This window comes from Asterias rubens, chromosome 15 (assembly GCF_902459465.1).
Source record: "Asterias rubens chromosome 15, eAstRub1.3, whole genome shotgun sequence".
Lineage (NCBI taxonomy): Eukaryota > Metazoa > Echinodermata > Asteroidea > Forcipulatida > Asteriidae > Asterias > Asterias rubens.
Genome location: NC_047076.1, coordinates 11,702,055 through 11,726,140, shown reverse-complemented (window position 1 = coordinate 11,726,140; position 24,086 = coordinate 11,702,055). Strand labels below are relative to the sequence as shown.

The 24,086-nt window shown below is 39.5% G+C and overlaps 1 protein-coding gene across 1 annotated transcript; it reads left to right on the top strand.

The window, feature by feature from the left end:
- The first annotated feature begins 21 nt into the window (after positions 1-21).
- LOC117300269 (PAN2-PAN3 deadenylation complex catalytic subunit PAN2-like) lies at positions 22-23,911 on the top strand. Its single transcript, XM_033784002.1, has 25 exons — positions 22-189; positions 931-1,129; positions 1,496-1,626; positions 1,720-1,889; positions 2,649-2,847; positions 3,868-3,986; positions 4,622-4,766; positions 5,709-5,853; positions 6,107-6,183; positions 6,968-7,092; positions 8,618-8,787; positions 10,477-10,640; positions 11,805-11,933; positions 13,399-13,548; positions 14,039-14,201; positions 15,326-15,438; positions 16,008-16,106; positions 17,246-17,388; positions 18,633-18,732; positions 19,419-19,553; positions 20,468-20,618; positions 21,848-22,002; positions 22,389-22,532; positions 22,912-23,091; positions 23,744-23,911. The coding sequence occupies exons 2-25, from the start codon at positions 1,009-1,011 to the stop codon at positions 23,909-23,911; spliced, it is 3,396 nt and encodes a 1,131-aa protein (XP_033639893.1). The 5' UTR covers positions 22-189; positions 931-1,008.
- Positions 23,912-24,086: the final 175 nt, after the last annotated feature.

The following is a 24,086-nucleotide window of genomic DNA, read 5'->3' as shown; positions in this document are numbered from 1 at the left end:
GCGTTAAGAATAAATATAAATCATTGCGTCCGTAGTAGGCACACAAAAACAAAATTTTATTCTTTACAGCGCTCTTTTAATTATTTAAAATGGTTCATGTAACAGTTCACATCGATTTTTTTCTCATCGATGAGGGCGCAAACATTTCTTGAACAAAAACATGCAAGCGTGAGAGATTGGTGAAAGTGGGTAAGAAAAATACTTTGTTTTACCCGCAAATCAGTAAACAAATTAAATTATATGACGGGACTGTGTTCTTTAAATGTTCAGGTATTGTCTTCATTGAAAGGGTTAAATATATTGTTTTCTTTTGTGCTCGAAACATTGAGAAAACTTTGCCCTTGTTTTCATGCTCTCTGCTCTAGTTCAGCTGTCTGGGATTCGGACTGTTTTTGTAAATTTCGTTAGCTACATCAGATTCAGAACCATAGAATGCAATAATGGAATAACTCCTTCGGTGTGTCCATGTACATATATGATCTAGAGTAACGTTGTTATTGCAGCAGTGTGCATTTGTTTTATTTAGCTAAACTAATGGGTACTTCTTCCCTTTTTACGTTAAGTGCCAGCCTTCAAATCATGATTTTAATAAAAATTCTTTCATTAAAAAAACACCCAGGGAAATAGGTTAGTAATTCCCTGTGTTCTGTCATTTATTTTATTATTTTTATTCTAGCAAAATTGCTGAGACAATTATTGTGAAATGCACTGTACAAGAACTGCTGGTAGTTATTATTATTATTATTATTTGTACAGGCCTAGTATTTGTACAGGCCTAGCTAGTTTAGTAGGATAACGTTGTTATAATTAGTATAACCCATAACACAAATTGTGTTTTTGGTCAAAACAAATGATAAAGTGACAGTCAGATTCAAAACCTTGTTTTGTCCCAGCTTTTTCATCCGATAATCGTAATCAATCTTTCATCAGATGATGATTTAGTCACCAATCCATCTTCAGAAAAAGTTCCCGTTTGATTCGAGAGGAGAAATCTCCAAAACTTCAAGGATGGAATTCCAGCCTGCCCCGGGGGACTACCAAGGCAATGAATACATCGATGGAGCTATCCCTGTCGAAGGCTACGCTGGTGATGATGGACACCCTCCTATCGTTGATGAATACGGTGATGGTAAGCAGGGAAAAGTTTCCGTATGGCGCCACCACTTTTTCATTCGATATAAAATAATATAGGAACTTATTTACCTGATTGATATATCCCTTTTTGTAAAAATGAGTGAAAAAGTGGTGGCGCCATACGGAAAGTTATCCGTAAGCAGGAATTAGTCTAGTATACTAGTTCCACTTTGCATGGTAGAAATTAATTAGGCAAGGTTTGTAGTAACGCCCGCGAAAGGAGGGTTGTGACGTCAAATTCAGGTCAAATTCGCATAAGCAGAGCCATGAAATTGGTCCCTGACCCTGAGTCTGTTGCGCTTTGCCAAGACATGCTTCCTTCATCAATATATCTCACCTGTGTTTTATTTTACTTGTCCAGGGACCCAGATGCCTATGCATGGATCGTACAGGGAGCTTCACAGCGTGATGGCAGATGGGGGCAATCACTACGGGGTATCGGCTGTAGCGTTTGACAGACAGGAAGAACTACTATGGATGGGAAACCAAGGGGTGAGTTACAATTGATTTTTCGCAGGATCTGCAGTGTTTGCCCGTATCTGCAGTGTTTGTTCCTAACCCTGTTTTTCTTGTTACTCTCCACAGGGCCACGTTACTTCGTACTACGGCCCTCAGATGCAGAAACACACATCATTCCAGATGCATGCATCCAGTGAGATCAGACAGATCACAACGTTTGATGGTGGAGTGCTAGGATTGTCCAGTAACAGTCTTCACTGCCATGCTAGACAAGGACTAAGAGTCTTTGACTATAGGTAAGGTTTGTTTGTTTGCTTGTTTATTTTGGCAATCTTTCCAATAAAATGCAGCATGGTCTTGCAGGCCTGAAATTACACATAAAATCCGTTCCGCGGAGTCACTTGCAGTTTTCAAGAAACATCTCAAAACTTTCCTGTCCAATGGTTGATTGCTTTGACTGTTTTCCCATTATCAGTGCCATTATTTTCTTTGTTTACTGTTTGGTTTCATGTAAAGCGCTGTGGTACCTTGTGTAAGAGCGCTATGTAAATGTCTCTTATTGTTATTATTGTTATTGTATTGTAGTGTATTTGCACACATTTATTTTATTGCTACCCTACATTTTTAGGGCCGTGGCCTCTGTTGCCTTGGTAACCCCTTCAAAATGTTCCCATAATTTTGAAGATTTTCCAAAGGAAATACCCTTTACCAAATGAAAATGTGTGTAAGCACTGTAAACTTTCCCAAGTTCTGTGGGAAAAAAAATCACAGGCATATTACTTGGGTGGGATTCGAACCCACTACCCTTGCAATTCTAGAGCAGTGTCTTACCAACTAGACTACCGAGGTTGCCCGGTAGCTAGAGGCAGTTTGAATCCTATGTTTTGGAAGCGGGTGCCGCAACGATATAAGAGAGCTTAAATTTGCGTCGGGGATAAAGTATATTAATTTTGGTTTTACCCATACACCAATGTCAGTATTTTCCCGAGTCCTGTAAAAAAATGTCACATTGATGTTTCATTTCTTGATTTTTCTAAATGTTATATTATATGCAGAGGTGAATCTCTTCAGGACATGCAGTGTATGTTGATCTACAATGGCACGCACCTCCTCATGGGAGGTCATCAGCAGCTACTAGTAGAGTTTGACCTCGTAGAAGGCAGAGAGGCGGGGTCCTTCACAGCCCAAGATCCGGGCGTGGCCATCATGAGACACGGCAAGAACTTCATCTGCTGCGGAGACACAAGTGGAAAGGTAACTCAAGACCGACTCATACTTGATACATACTTGTAAATCAATGTAAGGTGCTACATAATGGGTCTCATAATTCATAACTTCAATAACCCAGCTAACCCGCCTTGAGTACCTTGTTTGGTAGATACGCGCAATATACAAGACTTTAACATTATTACTTGCTGCGACTTTTGCACACCGGACATTGCGGTTTTAACGTTCAAGGTTTATTAAAAAATAATAAAAATCCACATTAAATTTGTGTTAGCGTGCGGAAATGCATGCTGCAACTTGTGTTCATACATTCGTGCAGTGCAAGGATATTTTCAGAAATTTATTGATTAAAGGCTTTGGACACTATTGTTAATTACTCAAAATAATTGTTAGCTTAAAAACTTGGTAACAAGCAATGGAGAGCTGTTGATAGTAAACAACATTGTGAGAAACGGCTCCCTCTAAAGTAATGTAGTAATTTTCCACTAAAATATCTGAATTTGATTTCGAGACCTCAGAATTGGATTTTGAGGTCCCGAAACCAAGCATCTGAAAGCAAGTAACAAGGGTGTTTTTTCTTCCATTATTATCACCCAACTTCGACAACCAATTGAGCTCAAATTGTCACAGGTTTGTTATTTTATGCATAATGTTGAGATACACCAACTGAGAAGACTGGTCTATGACAATACCAGTAGTGTCAAGTGTCTTTATGCCTTGCTTTCCTTCCAATCTTTACCGCAGACTATAAAAATCTCCTTCCTTGAAGTCACATCACATCTTGGTACTCTTTTAAACTTTTGTGGAAATGGGCGCACAGTCTGTAATCAGGTTCTTGCCTTCATTTACTGAAACCGACGAACGTTTCAAATTTGAATTTGTTCGGCTATGCATCCGACAAGTGTGTATAACCTTATTGAAATTATTTTTTAAAAAAAATTCCCTGCTAACCTGTGAAATACGCTTGACATAAGTGCTGAATTCCTTGCTTACGGTAAGCAGGGTCTGGAAATTTGGCCCTGGATAATTAATGTTTCTCCTTCTTAGGTTCATTTGCGAGATCTGAACTCCCTGAAGGTGGAGCATGTTCTGGATGCTCACTCCGGAACTCTGAGTGATTTTGACGTTCATGGACATCAGCTGGTGACGTGTGGCTACGGCGAAAGGTAACAAATCACTTGCAAGTTAAGTTTTAACATTGCCTCGTGAAAGGGTTTAATTTTGAGTTTAAAAAGTGGTTATGATATGATTTTTTATATATATTCCACTTGTTGCATATACACCACATTCATATTTGTTGGTACGCAGTTTGTATTTGTTCAATGATTATTATAAACGGCAGCAGACTGATTATATAGAGCCCTCAACTGTCACCAGGAGCAGGTTGCCTCCTACTCCTGGGGCTAAAACAGTGTTACCCTGATCTGTAAGGATGTAGGCATAGGTATCATCTACTAGGAGTCTAGCTGGTAGAGCAGGATGCACTTCCAACATTTTCTTGAAGTAAAATGGTCAAGTGCCTTGCTCAAGGGCAAAGTGTCAAACCTACACTCTACTGCTGACAACACAAGAGCGTGGGTTCGATGAACTAGACCGCTTGGCCATGACACGCCCAAGCTTGTTGTGTCCTCTTATCCCCCCCCCCCCACCACATACTTTAAATGTGAATAAGTGATATTTATGAAATCTCAAATATAAACTTCCGCTCGTCACTGAGTAATTTTTTATCTGAGTGATGATTATCTAAAAGTAAATTTTTCGCTGACATATATTTGTAATCATTTCTCTTTTTTTTTTATAGGAATGGAGGTCTATCCTTGGATCGTTACTTGATGGTCTACGACCTTCGAACTATGCGACCCATGAACCCACTACATATACCAATTGAGCCATGGTATTTACGCTACGTGCCGACCTACTCTAACAGAGTTGTTGTCGTCAGTCAGGTGAGGGGATCTCTGAGAGGGTTCCAAATTTGAGTTATTATTATACTGTGTTACCCGTTGAAAAATGGTTTGAGTTTTGGGTTTTGGTAATACTATAAGTTATCCAACAAGAGGAGTGGAATACAGACAAACACAGCACTTTTGGATATGGGATGCAGATGCACTGTATTTTTCTGTATTCCCTAAGCGCTTGTGTGACAATGAATTTATCTTCAAGCAAATTTTTTCAGCATTATGCTTTGCATTTTTTTTGGAGATGTCAAAGAATGCCCAAAATTTCATTAACATTTCATGAAAGATCTAGTTGTCAAAGAAGCAAGGTATTTCATCTTATAAATCTTGCTTCGAGTGCTCTTTTTGCGTCTTTATTTTGGGCAAATTCCTTCAAAAACAATTTCCAAGAGTCATTTCATTCACCATGTTTTTGGTCCGTTCAATAAACGAGCGATAACATAAGGGCATTACTTGCAACAGCGCCCTCTGTTGTGCAATGGAGTGTTAGACTGGTTCCTTAAGAAATCGTGACATCAGATAAACAGCCGTGTGGTTTGATATGTGTGTGAGGGGGAAAACGATCTCCGTTGCGCTTTTGTGAACGTTGAATAGCATGACTGTGTTGCACATGGTTGCACCATGATTGCACTGGATATTTTGACCAACAGCTTTATGTCCCGTCCTTGTTTGGACAAAGCATTGTGGTTAAGTGTCTTGCTTAAGGACACAGACGTCATGACTGTAAAACCCACACTCTGCTGAACACCAGAGCTTGAGTCCGGTGCTCTTAATTGCTAGGCCATGAAACGACACACAGAAACAACGGTTTTACGCCCCAACCGAAGAACGAAGCATGGTTTAAGTACTCTGCAGAATGCAGATATAGCAAGAGATGTATTATAATGAATCGTAATACTTGATAACATTTATTATTTGTTTATTTGACAGACCGGTCAGTTCCAGCTTCTTGACCCTGGTGGTCTGGTGACCCCTGAAGCCATGCTACTCTATCAGGTCAACATAGCGGGTGACATGGCGCTAGCGTTAGACGTCTCTAGTAACTACAAGGCTATATCATTCGGAGACTCTGGAGGTAGGTTCTTAAGTTTCCATTAAGTTGCAACTATAACCACAATCTGTTATCTTGGACCAATTTCTGCTTACTGTAAGCAAAGAATTGGCACTTAATGGAAACAGGGAATTCCACGCTTACATAGTTGTCTTCATTATTATTATAGAATTTGAACTTACAATCCACTACTTGCTGTCAGGTTGACACTGGTACTTTTCTGCCCCTTATTGTAATTTTCGTGGAAAATCAAAGTAATTTCATTTTGTTCCACCAGGTTGTGTTCATATGTGGACAGACTCTGAAGAAGTTACGTTCAATGCGTTTCCACGAGAGACTGAGTTTGCTCATCCTGTAAGTTGATTTCATATTCACTAAGGGAATCAACTTGTGGTGAAGAGGTTTTCAACTAGTGGTTTAATCCCAACGAGGCCTGGTTCTTGATAATTATACCAAGACGAATTCGAGATAAAACAACAACAGTTTTTGGTCAAAAAGTAAAATAAATGCAAAAATTATAATTGTTCAATGATTTCTTTCAATACAACACCCCTCCAGCTATGAAATGGTAAAGCACTCCGCTGCCCCTCCGGTAAACAACTCCTTATAAGGGAATGCTGAAGAAACTGTCTTATAAGAACAGGTGCAAGGTCGCGTGTCACGCCCATGAATTAACACTTTTTACCGGTCATAAACAAAAGTTAATACACACCCACGTGACGCGCTCTCCACCAATAGGAATAGCGAAACTGTCTGGGGTATTTATGAATACTTTATTAGGACCCAGAACAAAATAGAAAAGGGAACACGAATGGTCTCCATAGGGGAGGTTCAAAGAGTGGGTGATGACAAGGAACTTTGTGTGCACAGTCTGTTGGGACAATGAAAAGAACAACAGATGCCTCAACAGGGATTCCAAAATAGAATGTCTGTCAAACTGAGTTGTTGGTTCAAATATAGTAAATTTGTCTTTGTTCAATCTCAAATCAAGAAACAATTTCCATGCTACCAACACATTTTCTTTAAATTAGTTGTTTCTGGTGTTAGTTTCTAACAAAAGTAATACTGATAATTATATAAAACTTATCCATCTAGTTTTCATTGAGAAAAATATTTCTTGTTCATTTCTTTCATCCAGCCTGACGACCATCGCCCGATTTCCATCTCTAATGAGTTTGCCTCATACTCGTCCATTCCGATGCCATTCTGTGATGGAACGCTCCTCTCTGATTGGCCACAGGACTGCTGCCGACCCGTCATGAGGTAAGCTGACTATTAGGGCGCACTTAGCTAAAGTTTTTAAAGGAACACGTTGCCTTGGATCGGACGAGTTGGTCTATAAAAAGCATTTGTAACCGCTTTTTTATAAAATGCATATGGTTGGAAAGATGTTTTCAAAGTAGAATACAATGATCCACACAAGTTTGCCTCGAAATTGCGTGGTTTTCCTTTTACTGTACGAACTAACACGGTCGGCCATTTATGGGAGTCAAAAATTTGACTCCCATAAATGGCCGACCGTGTTAGTCGACAAGGTAAAAGGAAAACCGTGCAATTTCGAGGCATGTTTGTGTGGATCATTGTATTCTACTTTTACAACATCTTTCTACCCTTATGCAAACGGTTACAAACGCTCTTCAAAGACCAACTCGACCGATCCAAGGCAACGTGTTCCTTTAATCCTTGGACTTGAAACTTTGCATGGTGAAGGGATCAGAAGGGGTTCGCCCCCGGTGTTCCTGGTTTGGTGGCAGCATATTGTGTCACACCACCTTCTAAACCATTTCATGGTGCTATGTTAAAGGAGTAGGTCTCATAATTCAAAAGTAGTCCCACATATCGCTCGTTCCCATATTCGTCACCCTCACTCTGGAACAACTTACCGCACAAGATCAGAACTGCTCCGAACGAGAACATTTTCAAACATCTGCTGAAAACTTGCCTGTTTACTCATTAATTTTTGTAAAGCGCTCGGGACTGTTGTGTGAAGCGCTATATAAGTGCCGTTCATTGTTATTATTATTATTATTATTATTATTATTATTATTATTATTATACCTTGCAAAACAAAAATGTATGGTAAAGCCCCTTGAGGGTCACTGAGTGAGGGATATGCGCGCTTTATAAGAAGCCACTATTATTGTTATTATAACTTAGAGAGGTTTGCTTTAACACCATATGAATGTCTCTTTTGAGTAGTTTTGGTTCTAAACAGAACTGGAGGTTAACAACATAATGTTTCTGATACTGCACTTCTCTCTTAGTTCGTGGGACTTGGAAAGCCCCGAGTATAAATGTAGCGCTTTTTATACATTGGTGGGGGTGAAACCAGACTATAATGTCAAAATTATTTTTACATAAAATGGTTGGGTAAGAAAAATACTTTTTTTGTTGGCCTAATGCTTATTCACAGGCCAAATTGTCAACAAAGATGCAATGATATTCACCTGCAAAAGTTTCAGCTGAACTTAATGTCTAGTAATTGAGAAAACGGCAAAAAACTGTCTTTCATCTGGAACGCTGAACCCATCCACATTTAGCAATGTCTGTACCACAACATCTGTAGCCGCAGCATTTACAAATAAGTTCCACTTCAAAACCCCCTTTTTTTGTTGGCTTAGTTTGGTGGATTTCTAGTCGACAGCATTTTATACCAAATCGTTTTGCAAGATGCTTACTACCATGACCGTAAGCTTTCGGATAGAAATTACACAATTTCAACAAGTATAACCCTAAACAACATTCCAGAAATATTTGTTCAATAATTTCCATGTCATCTTTCTTGCAGACAAGCTCCGGCGGTTGACCCTGAAATATTACGCTCCATGAAGGTGGTGCAGTTCATCGGCTATGCCCCCAACCCAGGCACCAAGAAACGCAATCAGGTCATGTATAAGGAAGTCAAGCCGGGGAAGCGCAAAGGGAAGAGCCAGGTACCTGAATCACCACTCGGGAGAGGTGAGATGTCTAGGTCAAATTTGATAGAGCCGCTTAAGCTTCTTATAAACTTAGGTCAGGGAATAATGGTATTTTGTTGGAGTATCCTTCTGGTAAAATGTTGACTACATTTGGTGATAGGGCTTTTTCTGTGGCAGCCCCTAAGCTTTGGAATACGCTACCCCTTCACATACATAGCGAACAGAAACTCATCTCTTTTAAATGTAATATAAAAACCTATCTTTTTAAAACCGCTTTTTAGCTTTTTAATGTCTTCTTCTATGGTCACCTTGCCAGGTAGTTTAGAATTTTAGCATAGTTAGGGTTACAGGCGTCTGTCTCCTGAAAAGGTCAAAACATTACTGATGCCAGCATAGATAGGCCTATGTAATAAGTCACTAATTAGTTCTCTGTTGGCGGGACAGACGTATCCCCATACTTCTGTTTGGGCACTGGCCTGGTGACCAGTCTTTTTTCGTTGTTATTTTCTTCCACTCTGTGCTTTTTAACATGTGTTCTGCGCCTCTGATCATTTTGTATGTAAGGGGCGCAATATGAATTTTAAATATTACTATGATTATTATTGTTAAGCACAAAAAGATGCTATGCACAACAACATTATGCTAAGCAGAACAAGGTTTACTTGCCAGCATACAATGTCTAATGCTCAATTTGTAACTGCATGGTATCCTGCTCATTTTTTTCTGCTGAGGCAGCTCTGTGAAATTGGGCCCTGCCGGTCCTTTTGGGGCACTGGGGGAAACTCTTCTTGTGGCTCGTCATGGCTGAGCAGATGTGAACACCGGACTCAAGCTCTGGCGCTTCTGTTCAGCAGAGTGTAGGTTCAAATCCTGTTAGTAACACTTGTGGCTTAAAGGATTGTGTACGGGTTCGCCCCGGTGTTCCTGGCTGTGGCTGCTGTATGCGCCGTAGCACCTTGTAAACCCTTATATAAGGTGCTAAATATTTGGGTCTCAAAATTCATCACTGCAATTACCTATCTTTCTGAAAGTTTGTATATACTCAGCGCCTTGAGTACCTTGTTTGGTAGATACGTGCGCTATATAAGACTTCGATATTATTATTATTATTACTTTTTAAACAAAAAAAACACAATGTCCACAGATTTACATTAAACTTGCACCGTTTCAAGATAATGATGGTCGAAAGCTTCCCCTCAAATATTACTTGTTGAGGTGCTGTAGTTTTTGAGAAATAAGTAAAACAATGTCACACAAATACGGTTACATGCTAAAATAACTTCCGTCTCACTCTGAGACAAAAATTACTTTCATGACTTGTTTTTGATGGACATTGTGTTTTGTGTCCCATAAAAAGTACCCGGACCCTTTAAGCAAGACACTTAAAGCCATTGGACACTTTCGGTACAGAAACTAAAATAAAAGTTCACAGATTTACAAATAACTTACAGGGTTTACAGAAGGTAATGGTGAAAGACTTCTATTGAAATATTATTCCATGGAATGCTTTACTTTTTCGAGAAAACATTAAAACAATATCAATTCTCGATATCGAGAATTACGGATTTATTTTTAACACATGTCATAACACATGTCATGACACGGCGAAACTTGTGATACACGAAGTGTGGGCCTTGGAAAGTACTGTTTACCGAAAATGTCCATTGGCTTTAACTAAAGGTATACTTTGCTTTGAAACAAAATTCTTATTTTTTTCTGCTCTAATTAGATGCGGATACCCACATGTACATGGTGCCTAAATACTATCGCAAAGTGGAGATCAAATACTCCAAGCTGGGTGTGGATGACTTTGACTTCAGACATTACAACCAGACAAACTTTGCTGGTCTGGAACCCCACATCCCCAATGCGTATTGCAACTCAATGCTACAGGTAGGTAACTCAGTCAGTGTCTAAATAAGCCATTTGAGTGTTAAAGATGCTATGTCAGATTTTTGGCCGATTTGACCATAAAAATTTTGATTTAAAATTTCACCGGTATTTTGGTGGGGGTCGAGAAAGTTACAAGCTTTCATTTGAGCCATTGCTTGAAAAAGCCCGCCAATTATTTGTAGCAGTGAAATAAAGTGCTCAAAATTAGTTTTTGTCGGGATCCCGACAATATATCACGTAACCAATTCTTATGTGTTTTATAAGAAACGTTTTAAATTTTTGTCATGTTTCCTGACCATTAAAAGTGAAAGTTAAACTTTTTTTCGTTAGAGTGGGTGATACTCTTTGAAATACCATTCACTCAAAAAAAAAAAAAATCGTTTTTTTTAAAGTTTGGGGCCAAAAATCTGACGTAGCATCTTACACAACCAGTTCAAGGCAATCTCCAAGAAGAAAAGCCATTCACACTTCAGTTTTCTCATTATTTTATTTGGGATGGTGAGTTACAGCTAGAAGAATGTCTCTTGTGCTGCCGAGGTATTCCTTTTGCACACAGTTAATTTTGGTAAATCCCTCCACACCTCTGACAGGTATAAACAATGGCTTCCCCCACCTAGAAACAACAACCTGAGAAATTTGTTCAATAAAAAATGTAGGACTAACCGTTTCAAAAACAGCTGCACCCCCTCCCTAGTTGAGCTGCTCAATCACCAATTAATTTTACTGGCCTTTAGATAACAATTGTTTTCAATGTGTAAATATTTGTATTGTATACCTTCTTACAATTGTTTAATGTTGTATTCAAATCTAACCTATTTTTATAATCTCTTCTTGTATTTTTGCTGGTTTTTGATGCTTGAATGTATTTTTATACTGTAAACCTAAACACAATTCAGCCTTTTGGCTGCTACGTTTGATTTTTAATAAACCAATAATAATAATAATAATAATAATAATATATAGTAATAGTGGTATTGGTTGCCTCCAAGTTGCCTGTAAAAATGGTCGTGTGACGTAGCTTTCGCAAGATTTGTGCTGTGCTAAAACTCTTGTGAGTTATGGATTGACACTATAAATTTTAGAAATCAAAACCAATTTTTGTTATGTTATGACAGACACTGACATTTTCTTCTTTGATTGTATTTTCTGTATTTGTGTCTGCAGTTGCTGTACTTCGTTGAGCCGTTAAGATGTGTACTAGAGAGCCATCTGTGTACGAAGGAATTCTGTCTGGCGTGCGAGCTTGGATTGCTCTTCTACATGTTGGATCAGTCAAAGGGACAGACATGCCAGGTATGTGAGGGTGCTAGACATGTTCTTATAAGGGAACCAACTGCGGTTAAGAGGTTTCAGACTAGTTGTTTAAATACACTGAGACCAGGTTCCCAATTTCATAGACATGCTTACGCAGAGAAAAACTGCTTAAAACAGTTCTGCTAATCAAAAATAAGCAGGATACCAGCCACAGACAGTGCATGAGAAATGGTATTTTGGTTGGTAACTTTGTTTTGGTAAGCATTTTTTTCTTGAAATTGGGCCGTAGTTCTTGATAATTTTTACCAAGTTAACAACTTAAAATGATCAAGAACCATATATCTACAGTGATATGCTTCCTTTCACCCGTACAAAGAGTGACAACAGGTTCTGTAAAACCTGCCTTGTAAACAGTCACTGTGTAGACTGCAGGACTTGCAATCACAAGGTTGTGAGTTTTAATCCCCAGCTAACCGCTGTTTTCACAATGGCTAGAATAAATATTGTGGTCCATAGTTACTGAATCCCGATTTCTTGATTTGTACACTTGATACTCAAAGACGTTAAACCAATTTTTGTATGAGAGAGAGTGGCTGTTGCCAGCTTGGTGTTTATATCCCTTTGATGGGAAGATTATTCAAACAAACAAACAAACAAACAAACAAACAATCCTTGTTCCGATGGTTACTGTGGGGATTACTGTGTAACCCCAGATCAATAATATTTGAGTTTATATAGCGCTTTTTCACTTCTGAACGGGTGCCTCAAAGCGCTTCAAATTATTACCCGTGGTCACTGGGCCTTAATTCACTCCTTAAACCATCTCAGCTCCCTGGGGAGTATACAGCCTCGTGCAACAAATGCGCTACTCGGCTAAATCAATCACAAGAACCATCTCTGCCCTCACAGGTACCCATTTACCCCTGGGTAGAGAGAAGCAATAATGGTTAAGTGTCTTGCTCAGGGACACAAGTGTCACGACCGGGATTCGAACCCACACTCTGCTGAACAGAATCAGCAGAGCATGAATTCGGTGCTCTTAACCGCTCGGCCACGACACCCCAATTCCAAACCGTTGTCATGTTGTACACATGTAGTATACAAGACTGGACAGGCTGCCACCATTGTTCATCATTATGTTTGGCTCAATGGGAATTAAGTCTGAGCGGTGTCTGAGATTCAAGCACGACAAGGCAGATTTTTATTCGTGGATCATGGCCGAGGTCCTGTGAATCACGTAGAGTGCCTACTCAGTTTGTTTACTTGAGAACATCAGATCCCGGAACTAACCATGAGGACCATTGTTGTCTTTCCTTTGTTGCAACTCAGGGTTTCGTCGTGGCAACGATATTTTTATAGAAAAAGGATTACTCATGAAGCTTCAAAATCTTCTGAAAAATAATACCGTAGATAAAATGTTTACAAAATACCGACTTGAAGTAGGTAAAAGTTACTCAACCTTTGCTTGAAAACCAAAGTATAATGTATCTGATTTTGTTTTCAGGGAAGTAACTTTCTGCGAGCATTCCGTACCATTCCAGAGGCGTCTGCTCTTGGGCTGCTTCTAGGGGATGCTGAAGAGTCTGCTGGCAAGGCCAACTTCCCTCGCCTGATCCAGAGCTGGAATCGCTTCGTGCTTCAACAACTTATTCAGGTACATAATAAAGACGAAAGATTGCTTAAAAAGTGCACATATCCTATACACTATTAGATCAAGGCGCTGGACAAAAGAAGAATCAACAAAAACAAAACAACGAGCTCTGAACAGTTTGTTCAGTTTCACCATTGTGTCAGACTGACAGACTTCTGGGGGGAGTTTGTTTCATAGGTAGTGAGGTTAGAGTTGTTGTGTTCTGCAGTTTACCGAGTTGGCTGTCGCGATGATAAACTGTGGAAGATTTTTGTAGACAGGTGCTTAGGAGTGAAGGCATTTCCAGACAAAGAGCAATATTTTTAACCTGATTCTATCAGAAACAAGAAGGCCATTTTATTATTGAAGGATTTGGTGTTTTGGGGTGATGTGTTGGAATTTACACGGTTTTTAACGGAGTTGACACAAATTGTACGACTGCTCGCCCTTTTTAGGAAAACTTGCCAACACAGATGAATATTACAGTCAGTATTACCTGTCTATTGCCCCACAGGACACCATCGAGACAGATACTTCTCCATCAGGAACAGAGAGGATTAAACAGATGTTTGAGTCCGAGGTTCAGACAGAGGTCAAATGTCGATGCGGAAAGGAAACCGAGAGGAAATCAACAAGTCTGTTAGTCACCCTGACATACCCAGAGTTTCTTCCACCAAGTAAGTTCCTTTTTCAATTTTTGTTTTGTAGCTCTACCCTTAGAGGTATAAATGGGTATCTGCGAGGGTAGAAATTGTGTTTGAAAAAAACCTTTGGAGCGCCACGGCAGCTCGGGGCTGTATACCCCCCAGGGAGTTGAGAAAGATTAAAGGAATGTTATTGGTCTAATGACCAGGGGACTCATGTATAGCGCATTGTTACATTAGGGAGGTGTAGCTGCACGTTACACTAGCAAATAAATCAATGTGAAAGTCAAAACAAAATTGTTTTAAGCATACATGAAATTGCCATATTCACACGGCAGGCCGTGCAATATGAAATGGTGAGGTCACCTAGAAATGACACAATTTGTTGACGTTAACAATCACGTTTTTGTTGACGTACATGCAGCTAAATCTCGCAATTATTGTCAAATTCGCCGTATTGATCCATTTCACCTGACATCATCATCAGATGGTGTTAACACGAAAGCCTATTGACCACCAACATGGTGAGCGTGGCATCAGTCGTCGCGTGTGACGCGCGTGCAAGGGGTCAATAAGAACTAGTTATTGGCAAGGAGAAAGTGACGGACGCAGTGCCCTGCGAGCTTGTGAAGGTGTTCAAGGATCTTTTCTGTCGCCATCGGCATTCCTGCGTAGAGGGATATTGACGACTCATCTTAAAGGAACACAGTGCCTTGGATCTGTCGAGTTGATCTTTAAAAAGCGTTTGGAACCGTTTGTTATGAAATGCAAATAGTTAGATGGATAATTTGAAAGTAGAATATAAAGAATCACACAAACATGCCTTGAAAATGCACGGTTTTCCCTTGACGTCGTGAAGAATCACTGTCGGCCATTTTGTGGGGGTCAAAATTTTGGCTGACCATGTTAGTTAACGACATAAAAGGAAAACCACGCAGCTTCGTGTGGATTATTATATTATACTTTTTAAATATCTTTCTAACCATATGCATTTTATAACAATAGTTTCAAACCCTTTTCAAAGACCAACTCGACCGATCCAAGGCAACGTGTTCCTTTAAAATGAATCTTCAGTGCTTTGAGAAACGGGTCCTGGAAATTCAGGAAACAGAAACCTTGTTATTTGTGTTGAGAATATTTCTTGATTATTTTCATAGCTGCTTCGAGGCCTGCCAAGGAAGTCTCATTCGCATCTGTCCTTCAGAATAGCATGCTACTGGATCAGACAATGCAGGCATGGTGTGATGATTGTAACAGATACCAACCTACGGTAAGTCAATCTCACATTCAAACTTCATGAAACTAGTTAGCGCAGAAACTTGCTAAGCTCAGACAAAAGTGATGCAATAAAGATAAATGAGTGATTTGTCGAAAAAATCAGTACCAGAAACAAGCGAAGAAAGGAAAATTCTAAATGCCAAAATATTTCGTATATATTGGGTGCGTTCGATTGGCTTCCGCGGGTCGACCCGAGGTGCACACTCAGGTGAGCCCCTGACAAGAGCTAATCGAATGATCACTCACCCTCTCGTAGTGACGTCATGCACCATGGCCCAGCCCCAAGTGACCCGTTCCACAAGCAGGGCTGACCCGGGCGAGCCCCTGTAATGACGTCAAAGCTATTCAAACGTACCGGGGGCAGACCGGGGTCGTTTAGGGGAAGCTAGTGGAACACAATCTCTGGCAACTTTCTTCTTGATGAATAACTTAAAAAGTATTGAAATTAACATTGAAAGAATTTTTAATAAACAACTTGACTTTAAACTCCTTTTTCTCAGTTGTATTTTCTCTCATCTCTTGGTATTTTACGTTCATAAATTGTTCTTCTTAAAAATGCAGTCTCAAAAGAGGACGTACAAGCGCTTGCCAGATGTCTTATCCATCAACTGTCACTTGGAGTCTAACAATGACATGGTCTTCTGGAAAATACAAGAACAGGTATTAAAAGATGATACTCTTTGACACATATTGAGCAGGGTTTACAATTTCTGTTGGGTCAAGTGGATTTCTACAAAAATTTATATTGATGTTTGCTTTATAAATTTGGTTTGCGGTAACACCATTTGTGTGTATCTACATGTACTTGCCCGGTAGAGTTTGTTCTAAGAGAACTGTCTTTCTTTATTCTACTACCGCGGAGTAGATTTATCGGATGTTCGGGGGACTTCTCAGTTCTAGAAAAGAAATGTCCTGATTTTTAACTACTACCCGGGAAGGTATAGAAAATTGTCTGGGACTAGTACTTTAGCTTATATGATCGTAATTAACTGCACTACCGTGAAGTGAGTTCTTAAATTTGGTCTCAATGATTCGACTAGCTTGCTCTAGTCATCGTCAGGAGACTGAAGAGATAAGATAGATGTTGGCCTTTTTATAGTAGAGTGTCATGGCCGAGCGGTTAAGAGCATCGTATTCAAGTTCTGGTGCTAAGTCACCAGAGTGTGGAATCCCGGTCGAGACACTTGTGTCCTTGAGCAAGATACTTCACTATAAATGGGTACCTGCGAAGGTAGAGGTTGATATTGTGAATGAAGCTCCTTTGGAGCGTTATAAACTGTTGCCCAGGTTGTATACTCCCAAGGGAGCTGAGAAACCTTTAAAAAGGGATGTTATTGGCCCTATGACCAGCAGCCGATTTCACGAAACGCTAGGATTAACTCGTCTTAACTTAGGATCAATCTTAAGGTCTGCATGCTACAGCGCAGGGTTGGGACTCGTCCTAAGTCGTAAGATTAATCTTAAGTTAGGAAGAGTTTGGTGAAATCGCTGGCATGGCACTAATGTAAAGCGCATTGATACGGTTATTGTAAAATGCGCTATATAAGAATTGTTAGTATTGATACGGTTATTGTAAAATGCGCTATATAAGAATTGTTAGTATTGATACGGTTATTGTAAAATGCGCTATATAAGAATTGTTAGTATTGATACGGTTATTGTGAAATGCGCTATATAAGAATTGTTAGTATTGATATGGTTATTGTGAAATGCGCTATATAAGAATTGTTAGTATTATTATAGGGCTTCAGAGGGTTTAGTGCCGAGTCAATGTTTTCCTTATTACATTTTGTTTTCAGCTTGCCTTGGCCAGGGAGTCCGAGGCCCATAAGCAGCAGTTAGAAGCAAACATCGCCAGCATTAAGATGTGTCGTTATGGTCAGGCATGCACCAGACAGGGATGTAAGTTCAGGCATATGGACGAACGAGACGCTTCAAACCCGTAAGTTGATCCTTCCGATAACAACAACGATGAAAAATCATTGCCTCAAAGTTTTTTTGTACAATATTATTAATAATGATGCGATTAATATTGTTGACAATACCCGCTGCTAAGATATAGGATTTGAACTGCCTCTAGCTACAAGGCAATCTCAGTGGTCTAGTTGGTAAGACACTTCTTTAGAATTGAAAAGGTCAAGGGTTTGAATCCCACTTCGAGAAATATGCCTGTTATTTTTTTCAAAGAACTCAGGAAAGTATGCAGTGCTTACACACAATTAAAAACAAATGATAATAATATTTGTGTGCGTCCCGTGACCAACGAGGCCGAATACAGCGTCAGATATGAGAAACATTCCATGATCATGCAGGTGATAATAAATTTATCCTCCAGAAAACTTGACATGCAAAGAAACGCAATACGTGGTGTTCGAACAGCTGTACGTTTTGTGCATACTTAAAGCCATTAGGCACTTTCGGTAAACAGTATTGTCCAAAGGCCCACACTACATGGATCACAACTTATATATAAAATAACAAACCTGTGAAAATTCAGGCTCAATCGGTCATCGGAGTCGGGAGAAAATAACGGGGAAAACCCACCCTTGTTTCTGCACGTTTCGCCATGTCATCACATGTGTTAAAAATAAATCCGTAATTCTCGCTATCGAGAATTGAGAATTGTTTTAATGTTTTCTCAAAAAGTAAAGCATTTCATGGAATAATATTCCAAGAGAAGTCTTTCACCATTACCTTCTGTAAACCCTGTAAGTTATTTGTAAATCTGTGAACTTTTTTTTTCTCTTCCGTAAGTGTTTAATGGCTTTAAAGAACACCCTACGTGAAAGACTATGTGTCTCTTGAGAATACAATGACTTCAAACATATAAATTGGGTGGCATGGTTGGCTTGTGCAAAAAGCGCTCGCCACTCACCAAGGTGACCCCGGTTTGATTCTCGGCCTGGGCCATATGTGAGTTGAGATGTGCGTTGGTTCTCTGCTGTGCCACGAGGGTTTTCCAGACTATTCAGTTTTCCTTCCTCGGGAAAAATCAAACACTTTCGATCTTGGCTGTGCTCTATGGTCATAATGGGTTGATGTGGCTGGCAGCCAAAGGCGCCCTTGCATGCCTGCTTCTCGAACACGTTGTAGCCGCGTCCTTCGCAAAGAGCCGAGAGTAAGGATCATAAGCCCCCAAATTATAACTAATTATTAACATTATCAACATATTAACTTTTGTTCTAGGCTCCTTCAGGAGGAGAACAAAGCGTCTTGGTTGCCTCATGGTCTGAGGATAAGACTCAATAAAGATGGGTCTATTGAGATTCAAGAAGTCAGAGATGAGGTAAGTGGGTTAAAATCCTACCCAGTTCACTACTGTTGTTTCACAATGACTAGAATAAGTGTTATTGTCTAGTTAATGAGTCACGATTTCTTGATGTGTGCAATTCATAATCGTAGAACCAATGTAGAAGGGAATTGGTTGTTGCCACCTTGTGGGAGTTCGCCAAGTGCCCTTGATGGAAAGATCATACAAACCCTAACCATAAACAACCCCTGCCTCTGATTATCGTTTATATCGTCCCTCCCTTAATAAGCAAATATCAATGGATGACATCATCTTAAGTCACCTTGTTGAACTGTGTACTCTGCTTGTCTTCTTTTTAACCTTGGTTTTTCCTTAAATTGGTCTGTATCTGCTTAATATTTTTAACCTCTGTGAAGCGCCTCGGGACCCTTTGGGGTTAAGGGCGCTATATAAAAGTTGTTTGTTATTATTGTTATTTAACCATTTCATGCACAGACCAGTGGCTACAGTTTTTAAATCCCCTCAGTAAAATAGTTTTTTTTTAAAATAATAAAGAATGCACTGCCACAGTTTTCAGAATGGGAAACAGGATTCTGAAGGGTGCTGTTGTGACCTGTTTTTGGGGTCGCCATCTGCAAAAGAAACAAGTCAAAAAAAGTCATGTTGTTTGTTTGTTTGTTTGTTTGTTTGTTTGTTTATTTGTTTGTTTGTTTGTTCTGCAGGAGAAGGTTGAGAATTCAACAGGGTTTGTCAATTACTACCTTCATGCGTCGGTTGGTCATATAAGAGATATACGTACTGGAGGTAACCTGATTGCCCATGTCCAGGTTGGGAAGACCTACCATAAACGTAAAGAGGTAAGACCGTGTCCAAATGAATGCTGTAGTTTTGGAGGAATGAGTAAAACAAGTCACAAAAATAATTTCGTCTCAATAAGACATTAATTATTTCGGCATGTAACATATGTTAATCGGTTAACTGGTTTATAGATTTGTACGTGCTAAAACTGAGATTAAAATAATTGTCATGACATTGTTTTACTCATTTCTCCAAAACTACTCCACCTTATTGGTACCTCACAATGCAATGCCTCAAATCCTATATACTTCACCTCAGCAAGTAGTATTTTAAGGGAAGCTTTCTACTATCATTATTTTCAAACTGTTTAAGTTTAATGTAAATCTGTGGACATTGTGTAAAAAATACCCAGACCCTCATAAGTGTGACCATAGAGATGTTGTTAGAAGTCACTGTTTAATAAGGCACGGGGAAACTGGATTTGCAGATCTCTTGAATATGGTTTTTTGTCGGATCGAATCTGTAAATTGGGTGAACAGAGATGTTGATGATAGTTCGGCCAATTTCAGAATTACATAAAGCAAAATAGTTAAACAATAATAGTTAAACAATAATAGTTAAACCATACTTACGAACAGCTTAAATGGAAAATAAATAAAACTAAATCCCGGTCGCCATCTTGGCGAACCACATATCTCATGTTTACCAAAAGAACATTAATTAAAAAATACACTAAATAGCACAAATGTATGTTGATTTAAAGAAACAATCAATTCCCGTGCATTCTATTGATAAATAGGTAAGACTTGAAAGTTTAAGAAATAATGCATAAAGATATAATAAAATAAATAAGAATCATACCTGTAAATTGGGTGAACAGAGATGTTGATGATAGTTCGGCCAATTTCAGAATGACGCTAACGGCTATAACCCTAGAGAGTCCTCACCATGACTGTTTTTTTTAAATCTTCAGGGAGTGACACACATGCAGTGGTACATCTTCAATGACTTTAGTATTGAGTCCATAGAGAAACATGAAGTTGTTCAATTCAACATGGAGTGGAAGGTCCCATGCGTCTTGTATTACATGAGAGAAGACATCAACGACCATTATGAAATCACAAGTAAGAAATCCTTTATGTTTCTCAACAACAAATTTTTTACGCTTCGACTTGAAGACACTGGACACTCGTTTGGTAATTGTCAAAGACCAGTCTTCTCACTTGGTGTATCTCAACATTTGCACAAAATAACAAACCTGTAAAAACTTGAACTCAATTGGTCGTCCAAGTTGCGAGAGAATAGTGCAAGAAAAACACCCTTGTCACACGAAGTTGTGTGCTTTCAGTAGCTTGATTTCGGGACCCGAATATCTCATTCTTAGGTCTCTAAGTCAAATTCGTGGAAAATTACTTTTTTTTTGAAAACTATGTTACTTAAAGGGAGCCGTTTCTCACAATGTTTTAAACTATCGACAGGTGTCCATGGCTTGTTACCAAATTTTGATGCTAACAATTATTTTGAATAATTACCAGTAGTGTCCAGTGCCCTTTAAGGAACACGTTGCCTTGGATCAGACGAGTTGGTCTATGAAAAGCGTTTGAAACCGTTTGTTATGAAATGTATATGGTTAAACAGATTTAAAAGTAGAATATAATGATTCACACAATAATCGCTCAAAATTGGACGGTTTTCATTTTACGTCGCGAACTAACACGGTCGGCCATTTATGGGAGTCAAATTTTTGACTCCCATAAATGGCCGACCGTGTTTGTCGACGAGGTAAAACGAAAACCACGAAATTTTGAGGTATATTTGTGTAGATCAATGTATTCTACTTTTTACAACAACTTTCTAACCATACTGATTTTATAACAAACGGTTACAGAACGCTTTTCAAAGACCAACTCGACCGATCCAAGGCAACGTGTTCCTTTAAAGGGCCTTGTTACACGAGGAAACTTTTTCAGGCAACTTGGAGGCAAACTACTCCAGTTCATGCTACAGGACCACTTTGGTAAAATTTGTGAACATTCAAAGGTGAATTGCTTTTCTTCTTTGAGATTGCCTGGAAATCGCTCGTGTGACATGGCAAGGGAAAACAAACCTGATTGGCCTTTAAAGGTAAAGTTCACTGATAGTAATTCACAATCTGAGAAAAGTTACTGACATGGATGCTTCTCAGAATGAAATTTTGAGCATAAAAAATCTTCAAACATGAAATGATTTTTATTGGCATTATTTTAAAGTGCCCGTTGCAAAATAAAAAAAGCCCTCACCCAATCAAAGATGAAATCCCAGATCCGTTATCTTCTACTTTTATATTTAACTGTTTCCTCTGTTTGAAATTTAGTCAAATCACCCATCGACCACACCGTCCTGCAGCCAGAAGCCTCGTTATCTCAAGGTGTTCTCAGTCATAGTACCTTCACTCCTCTAGGAATGGAAGAACTCCCCAAAGAGGGTGACATCATCGGGATTGACGCAGAATTCGTCTCCTTGAATCAGGTATGTGCAGTGTGAATTTTGTGTCCTTAAGCAAGACACTTAACCATTGCTTCGTCCTTCTGATGGGACGTAAAGCCATTGGTCCCATGTGTTGTGTAACGCATGTAAAAGAACCCCGGTGTTCCTGGCTGTGGCTGCTGTCTGCGCCATAGCACCTTGTAAATCCCTATAAGGTGCTACATAATTGGGTCTCACAATTCATAGTTTAATAACCAATTCTTTCTGTGTAATACTAAGCGCCTTGAATACCTTGTTTGGTAGATACGTGCGCTATATAAGACTTCAATATTATTATTATTAGTCCACAGAGAAGCAATTATAGTAAAGCATCGTCTATTTTTTAATTGCCGAACTAATCAACTTCTTTGTCTGATTAATCTGCTCAGGAAGAAGCAGAGATTCGTAGCGATGGGACACGATCAACCATCAAGCCCAGCCAGATGTCGGCAGCTAGAATCAGCGTCACTCGAGGAGAGGGACCTCTTACTGGTCAACCTTTCATTGATGACTACATATCCACACAAGAACAGGTCAGTAAAGGGTCTCACTTAAAAATCACTATGTCCGCCACTTGGAGCTTGCCGCTTGCCCAACCATCCTCTGGGAGCCCACCCAAGGCAAGGCCTCGCGTGGGAGAAGATGTCTCTCCTTTGTAGACACATTAAAACGAGACACCGGCTTGACCAGCGCTGAGGAACTTCGCTCCTGCATGCTGGACCGGAACATCTGGAGAAAAATCACTGGGCAGGCTCGAGCTTCTAGATGGCGCTCGACATGATGATAAAAATACAACTGGATAGTTCCACAAAGATGGAATCAGAGATCTGGGGTCGATTTCACAAAGAGTTAGGACTAGTCCGAACTTAGTCAGCTCGATATATTTACTCGATATTTTTCTGTATTTCTTAGGTTGTAGATTATCTGACTAAGTTCTCAGGCATCAAGCCAGGTGATCTTGATGCCACCATCTCCTCCAAGCATCTCACCACCCTGAAGGCCACATATCTCAAGCTCAGATATCTGCTGGACTGCAAGGTCAAGTTTGTTGGTCATGGTCTCCGCAAGGATTTCAGGGTCATAAACCTCCTGGTAAGTGGGTCTTCATTAAGAGTAATTTCAAAAGTATCTGTTTATGAGAAGTTCTTTGTTGTTTATAGTCACCTTCTTTTGGACACTCTGGTTTAAAGACAGTGGACACTTGGTTATTGTCAAAGACCAGTCTTCCCACTTAAACATATGCATAAAATAACAAACTTGTGAAAATTTGACCTCAATTGGTCGTCGAAGTTGCGAGATATGCATGAAATAAATAACACCCTTGTCACACCAAGTTGTGTGCTTTCAGATGCTTGATTTCGAGACCTCAAATTCTGAACTTGAGGTCTCGAAATCAAATTTGTGGAAATTACTTCTTTCTCGAAAACTACGTCACTTCAGAGGGAGCCATTTCTCACAATGTTTTATATTATTAAGTAGTGCATTATGCTCTACCCGCCAGCCATGCCTCAATCCTGACAGAGTGTTAAGGGACTAACCATGTTTCAGCCCCAGAAATAGGTGGAAACGTGCCCCCTGGTATACAGACGTTTCATCATGATTGTATTCATTCAGGCCACATGCAAAACTGGTGTTAGTGGGGGGATTCAAATACAAACTGAGCAATTTGGTCACCCTTTTATTTCCAACATTTCCAGAATCTGGATAAACATCGCCATCTGTTTATATCCTCATTACATTCCAGGTTTCACACAAGCAAGTGATTGACACAGCAGCACTCTTTAACCTTCCAAAACAGAGGATCTTGTCTCTTCGGTTCCTAGCCTGGTTCTTCCTTGGTAAGATAGAAACACTTCCATCGAGTCACTTTCAGTGCTATTTTCAAGCTTATTTGATTTCAATGGGGGAGTAATTTTGTGGCTACTGTGGCAGAGCAAACTATTACATTGACATCAAGTTTTTTTTATCGAAAAGATGAATGGGAATCAATGTGTTGAATCAGTTTTCAACTAGTGGTTTAAACCCGCCGAGGCCTGGTTCTTGATAACTTACCTTGACCTCGTCTCGGTGAAATGATCAAGAACCAG